At 40.3% G+C, this 7,438-nt stretch overlaps 1 protein-coding gene across 1 annotated transcript; it reads right to left on the bottom strand.

Moving 5' to 3' along the window:
* Positions 1-5,758: 5,758 nt before the first annotated feature.
* On the bottom strand, positions 5,759-7,146 carry LOC109054810 (E3 ubiquitin/ISG15 ligase TRIM25-like). Its single transcript, XM_042752236.1, has 3 exons — positions 6,345-7,146; positions 5,910-6,005; positions 5,759-5,818 (listed from the first exon to the last, which is right to left on the bottom strand). The coding sequence occupies exons 1-3, from the start codon at positions 6,915-6,917 to the stop codon at positions 5,759-5,761; spliced, it is 729 nt and encodes a 242-aa protein (XP_042608170.1). The 5' UTR covers positions 6,918-7,146.
* Positions 7,147-7,438: the final 292 nt, after the last annotated feature.

Genomic DNA, 7,438 nt, shown 5'->3' with positions numbered 1-7,438 from the left:
ATACAAAAACAGCCGTAAGAACAACCGTAGATGAAACCAGTGTAAGAAACAGCCGTAGATACAGGGTTATGAAACAATAGCTAGCGCTCTCAGGCCACACCTAAAATACAAATAAAACATGAATAGACATCCACTTTAAAACAATCCCAGTGTCTTCCCATTGGAAATATGCAAAGATTAAAATGGAAACTGATTCAAATGAATCCACAAACCATAATAAATCTCATCCGGTCACATATTGATTTAGAGTCCTGTTTAAGGTTCCATGTTTGGGTTATAATTGCCTCTTTTTCTATTGACGTAGACTTCTTTCAGCGCTGTTCCACTTTTTTGTATGTCAAAATTTTCGTGTAGGTATATATTTCTTTTAACATAATTTTTTGTGCATGTATAGTCTTTGTACTTTGTATATTTTGGAGTATATTAGGTTTTAAATATTGTTTCGTATATTTCTGCCATTCACTCTTCAGTTTAACTGATTAGTTTTAATCAAATTATTATGTTGGCTTGGCACAAGAGAGTCTGAGACTAAATTAGCAAACCTATCTCCTCCTAGGGCTTTAAAGCCACAAGCCCCAAACTCGGCAGAGACCTGCGGCACTTTCAGTTTAACATTGCTATATCTTTTCAGACTGATCAGACTTACAATTTTTTTTAAAATTATTGTATTAAAAGTCCCATCAAGGACTTCCCAATTGTCTGAGAAAGTAAATTGCGCCCTACAATTTCAATTCCCGGGACTGAGGGAGGAGTCATGTTAGTTTCACTTTTAAATCACTGGTTTTATCGTTAAATAAATAAATACCTGAATTTATTTCAAACTGACAAGCTAAACCAACATATTGATTATTACATGGGTCAGGGCTTATTAATAATTGATATCTGGCCTCAGATCAGAGAGAAAGGACGGAGAGAGGAAATCACATGCTCTGATCAGCGAGTATCAGTCTTAATTGAATTGTAATAAAGATCACAACAAACGAGTTTATTTATTGTTTAAGACCTTTTTAAAACGAAATATTACAGCGATTGCACATAATCCACCCATTAGAACAAACCAAGAGACAAAGCAGGTGTACTTTCAGCTGTTGAAGTGTGAAAATGACAGATTCTGCGTCAGTCTGACAGACAGTGCGCTGCTTATTAATGTCTTGAAGGGGAAAAGTCTTTATACATCTCTGTTACTGCCTTTCATGCTGTCTAACATACAGCTTAAACTCTCAGACTCATAAGCTGATTTATCATAGCCTAGGCTTTTGATTGACATAAACCCAAAACAGCATAGGCGGACCACAGAATGTGGTCTACTGTTGTGGATTTTTTTCATTTTTTTTTGAAACGCTGCTGCAAGGCAAAATTCAGGAACTGTGAACACAACAAAAGTCCATGTGGCTCTTTTGCCTCCAAGGGACAGCCAATCATTAAGTTAGTCTCACTAATCTTTACCTTCTAGTTATTATTATTATTGTTAACATTTATCATGTTTTTTTTCTGTTGCAAAGTTGATTGTTTGTCTGTGCTATTCTGTATATGAAATAATGTCAAAACAACAATAATTTTTTTATATATAAAAAAAATGAATTATATACGGTAAAACATCAATAATTGGCAAAAATCATTGTAATTTAACTCGTCCAAGTGCACACACACTCACACACAGATAAGTAAATAAACACACTCAATTTCAACAGCTTGAAATTTCATGTCATTTACAGGTTTTAACCACTGGTCTATAATAGAATAAATTCTTAACAAGCTGTAACTTAAAAATAAAAACAAATCCCATGTTTAACAATTAAATGCATAACAATAAAATAAGCGACTCGTGACACAAGAACACAAAACACTGGAAAGGGCCGGAGCTCCATTAGGTGAATAATGAAAATGATTGATTGACTTATCATTTTAATTGAATTGTAATTTTGATAGTAATAATAGAAATTATTGATGTGACACTACATTAAAAACGAAATCAACACAAACAGATGTTGAGAAAAGCACAGAAGCACATCTACATACACTGATCTTACTGTCTATATGAGGATTTATTACACACAGTTATTCTGACTGTTATTTCAGTGACAGAAGTTCAGCTGCAGTATTAATGTCTTGAAGAGAAAAGAAGAGACTTTATAACATCTCTGTTACTGATTTATCATGCATTATGGGTATAATCTCTCATCACTATATTCTGATTTATCAAAACAGTTTCACTGATGATCCGACATAAACCCAAAACCCAGGATAGAGCGGCTGAGTGAATGTGGTCTGGACTGTGTGGATGAGGCTCATTGTGTCAGAAACGCTGTAGAAGGACAAAATTCCTGCACTGTGATCCACAAACACTCCTATTCTACTGCTGATGGACTCTACAGGGAGAGCAGTCTTTATGTTATTGTGTCTGAATGAGTATCTGGAGGGAGAGCAGAATAAACTCCAGGACTGATCATTAGATCCAAACCCACACTCTTTACCCGATCCCTTCCTGCTGATGCTCTTATATGACACTGATATACGCACACCTTTATCTCCACTCCACTCCAGCTCCCAGTAACAGCGTCCACACACACTCTCTCTACACAGCACCTGACCCACATCAAATCTGTCTGGATGATCAGGATACGACTGATCTGTGCCAGTGACAGCAATTACTCTGTTGCTCTCAGACAGACGGAGGTATTTATTCACTGTGTTCAGATCCAGAGTGAGTGAGATGGGAATTGATGGAGATAAAACACATCAAAATCAGGAATTTTGAATCTGTTTGTTCTTTTCATGTAGCTGAACTCTTCATGTTCAGTATATCATCAGTGTCTCAGTAAAGATGACCAGATATCCTGTGCAAATCATCATTTACATCAATTATAAAACTCTCTTCACCTTCTACAGGAAGAACATGAACACACTCAGTGAGTTTCTGCTTGTTTTCTTCCCTTCACTGCACTTACACTGTAGGAAGTCGTTTCTGGTCCAGAGATGATCAATGTTGGTGATTGTGAACTGTGGAAATCAACAGACATGAAAAGTGTGATTCTCATGATCCTGCATTCATTTCTAAGACATTTCTAATATGATGTTCTCCATGACATGAGATGATGATGGACTGGTTTCTGAGAGCAGATGAATCTCCAGGACTTTACCTCTGTATGAGATCTTCTTGAGCGGCTCTTTGCAGAAATCCTCCAGTTTGTCTATCAGCTGATGGACAGATTCTCTCAGACCATCAAAAGAGAAGAGACAACTGAAGAGATCATCATTTCCATCTGTAGATTTAGGAGGTGCTGAGAGAGACTGGAAACTCTACAGAAAACAGAAAATAAAACTCATCAGCTCCACACTTTAGTGTGAAGTGAAGTGACGTGACATACAGCCAAGTATGGTGCTCCATACTCAGAATTTGTGCTCTGCATTTAACCCATCAAAAGCTGCACATGAACACACACACCGTGAACACACACCCGGAAGCAGTGGGCAGTCATTTATGCTGCCAGCACCCAGGGAGCAGTTGGGGGTTCGGTGCCTTGCTCAAGGGGCGCCCGGGGAGCAGTTGGGGGTTCTCAGGACACCTCAGTCGTGGTATTGCCAGCCCGAGACTTGAACCCACAACCTTAGAATTAGAGATCAAACTATCTTGTAAAAATGATCAGATTTGTGTGGCTCTTGTTGACTTGACTGATCTTTATTAACTCACCTCAATCCAGCACATTCACAGCATCAGGTTCATTCTTCTCATATTCATTAATTCACATTAGAGCTACAGATTCTAGTATTTGATACTTACACTATATGTGAACTTTCTAGAAAATAGTTTGGATGATAATACACACTCTCTCTGGCAGACATTTCCAAAATTATCCTTTCCAATCATCCTACTACCTGTCCACTTGATCCTATCTCTACTCTTCTCCTGCAGGCCATTTCTTCTTCAGTTATACCTGCGCTGACTCAAATCATCAACACCTGTCTTCACTCTGGTACATTTCCCACAGCATTTAAGCAGGCTCGGGTAACCCCACTGCTTAAAACAACCCTCTCTAAATCCAGCACTTTTAGAAAACTACAGTCCGGTATCCCTTCCACTGTTCATTGCAAAGACACTTGAGCAAGTTGTGTTCAACCAATTCTAGACCTGCAGTGTAAATGCAGCCTATGTTTCTTGCACAGAACAACCTCCTGGACAACAACCAATCTGGCTTCAAAAGCGGCCACTCAAATTAGACTGTCCTGCTCTTAGTTAGTGAAGCCCTGAGACTGGCAAAAGAAGCTTCCAAATCCTCAGTAGTCCTCTTGCTGGATCTGTCTGCTGCTTTTGACACAGTTAACCACCAGAACCTCCTGTCCGCCCTCAGGAAGGTGAGCATCTCGGGAACCGCACAACTCCGTGTCCAAGCGCTTGTTCTCTTCAGACTGGACTATTGTAATGCTCTCTTGGCCGGCCTTCCTGCATGTACAATCAAGCCTCTGCAACTGATACAGAATGCATCAGCGAGAGTGGTGTTCAGTGAGCCGAAGAAAGCTCACGTCACACCTCTCTTCTTCAGCTTGCACACATGCCAATAGTTTTCGCTTCGCATTTTATTCAAGTTAAAAATTTGCCTACAAGACAACCCCTGACACTGCACCAATATACCTAAACTCACTAGTTCAGTCTTGTGCACCCTACAGAAGATTGAGTTCTGCAAGTAAACGATGCCTTGTGGTGCTGTGTTATGGTGGTGGTGTGTTTTTTTCTTGTGGTTTTTTCCCAAAGAGGCACAGAATTACTCTCATTCTCAAACTGAGCATCTGAGTCTTTAGCCATTTTGAAAAAACATCTAAAGACATCTTTTTTGCCAGCATTCTGACCTATTAATACTAGCTATTTATTCTATTCTATTTTATTCCATTCTATTCTATTCTATTCATTTTGGTCTAATTTATTTTAAAAAACACCTTGCTATGTGTACTGTGCTAGACTAATTGAGACTTGTCACAGCACTTGTATACTGTTGCTCTGTCATTGGTCTGATTGCTTCTATTGCTCTCCTCATTTGTAAGTCGCTTCGGATAAAAGCATCTGCTAAATGGTTAAATGTAAATGTAAATAAAACATCTGCTAAAAACATAAATGTCCATCTAACAGCTCAAACACATCAGTGGAGTCTCATTGTAGGGTTAAGTAGATTTGCTCAGGAAAAGCAGCTTGTGATGAGTGGGGCAGGGCCGAGAGCTGTGGGAGCAGAGCCAGTGGAGTTGAATGGTAATGAGCGACACCTGTGCCACTCTTGGGTCTCGAGTCCCACGGAGGAGCTCCGGAAGGATAAAAGGAGGAGTGGTGACAGTGCAAGACGAGAGAGGACCAGGCCTGGACTTTATTTTGTGCTTTGTGTGCGGCAGTCATCCGTGAGGGGCTGCCACTTTTACTTTAATTTTGTGTTTATTTGATAATTAAAGTTGTTTGTATGTTTGCCAGTTCCCGCCTCCTTCCTTCCTGATCTATGAACATTGTTACACAGCTCAAAGGCTACAATTAGTTTGACCAATAATTATAACTTTAGAGCAGTTAAAGACACAGCAGGATCTGGCTCAAGTCCACTATGATCCTGTTCTTCTAGATCTGTGTTACCTGCAGGAACTGGATGTGATCCTGTGTGTGTGAAAGCTGCTCCAGCTCAGCGTCTCTCCTCCTCAGATCATTGATCTCCTGCTCCAGTCGCCGCAGTCGTCCCTTCAGCTCGACTCACTGCAGCTTTTCCTTTTCGTGATCAGTCGTATCAGCTCAGAGCGGCTTCCTCTCTATCAGCTCAGTAAAGATCTTCTTACTGTCCTCCACTGCTGTCTGTGCAGAGCGCTGTTAGGACACACAGTGATTCAGCTTCAGTGAGTCTGAACTGAGACGGAGACAAATTTCTCTTCTTCTCCAGACTCACCTTATGAGACTCCACAGACTCTCTCAGCTTCTGAAGATCTTTCTCTCTCTGCTGGATTCTCTGCTGGAACGTCTTCTGTGTCTCCTTCAGCTGCTTCTGCAGGACACACAGATGATAGTGAATGTCACCGAAAATTACTGGCACTAAATCATCACGTGAACAGATGAATCCAGTAAATATAGGGTGAGGCAGTTTAAAGGTCACTTATGAAGTCATAAACAACGGCTGTAGGTTCAAACTCCAGAAGTGATGACTGGTTATAATCATCGAACATCAAACACTGCAAGCGTAAGTATCATGAAAGTGAAACTGACACAGACATAGAGCTTCGCACTGATAGTGTTTCTGTGTATTTAATCTGCGGTTCTACACAGAAAATAAACAGACTATTGGATCACTACACTGAGTATTAACTTGATCGTTAGTTTCAAATACCTGTTTCTCTGTCCTCTGATCTGCAGCTGATACAGTGTCGTGGTCTTTATGTTCATATGTCGTACACAGCACACATATACATTTCTGGTCAGTGCGACAGAAAACCTCAAGGATCTTCTCATGTTTCTGGCAGATCATCTCCTGCAGTCGTCCAGTGGCATCAGTCACTTTGTGTGGCTTACGTGAATGAAATTCTTCATGATGGTCAAAATGAGATTGACAGTATGATTCTTGACACACCAGACAGGACTTGAGGGCTTTATATTTTCTTCCAGTACAGACGTCACACTGCACATCCCCAGCTCCAGCGTCACAGTCAGCAGGACGTTTCCTCTTCTTCATTTTTTCCACCACTTTAGTCAGCATGGTGTTTCTAGCTAAAGCAGGTCTTGGACTGGAGGTCTTTCTGCACTGAGGGCAGCTGTAGACTCTCTTCTGATCCTCCTGATCCCAGTGGCCTGTTATACAGCTCTCACAGTAACTGTGTCCACAGGGAATGGTCACTGGGTCCTTCAGGAGACCCTGACACACTGGACACATCAACTCATCCTGAGAAAATCTGGCTTCGGCCATTTTACAGCTTGATTACAGAGAGAAAAACACACAACAGCGCAACCTCGCTTCAGTTTCTCTTTCCCTAAAATCACATGATTCCTGTGTCCTGGTTCTGTGTTTGAGTGACGTGTGTAAAACAGGCGTGTCTGTGAGTCTGTAAAGCTCCTGTAGAGTTTAGTTTCGACACACCTGGCTGTTATTAACTCATACTGTGAGTTTGTCCTCTGAATTTAACCTATCCAAGTGCACACACAGCAGTGAGTAGTGAATACACACACAAAAAAAACATCCAGTTCTCTCCTCTGTCCCCTCCAGCTGATTTAACAGCTGATGATTTTGCCACATTCTTCACAGACAAAACTAAAACAATCAGCAATCAAATCAGTTTAGGTAAAGAGGTGCAGAACCCTTATTTATATATTTTATTAATATTATATATTATTTATTTATATTTGGATATTCTGTGGAAGGCATATTTTGTTCATTAAGAAATGTTCATCCAATAAGAATGCAGAAAGTTTACTGTGATAGGTAGGTTT

Source organism: Cyprinus carpio, chromosome B24 (assembly GCF_018340385.1).
Source record: "Cyprinus carpio isolate SPL01 chromosome B24, ASM1834038v1, whole genome shotgun sequence".
In the NCBI taxonomy this organism is placed as follows: domain Eukaryota; kingdom Metazoa; phylum Chordata; class Actinopteri; order Cypriniformes; family Cyprinidae; genus Cyprinus; species Cyprinus carpio.
Note: the sequence above shows the minus strand (reverse complement) of the source record. Positions and strands in the feature narration are given on the sequence as shown.

What these genes read in the sequence shown, in the direction of transcription:
- LOC109054810 (XM_042752236.1), bottom strand. Translation starts at nt 6,917, where the DNA reads ATGGCCGAAGCCAGATTTTCTCAGGATGAGTTGATGTGTCCAGTGTGT. An exon ending in ATCAGAGGACAGAGAAACAG is followed by an intron (nt 6,006 to 6,344) that starts GTATTTGAAACT and finishes TGTGTCCTGCAG; the next exon opens with AAGCAGCTGAAGGAGACACA. An exon ending in AGTCTGTGGAGTCTCATAAG is followed by an intron (nt 5,819 to 5,909) that starts GTGAGTCTGGAG and finishes CGCTCTGCACAG; the next exon opens with ACAGCAGTGGAGGACAGTAA.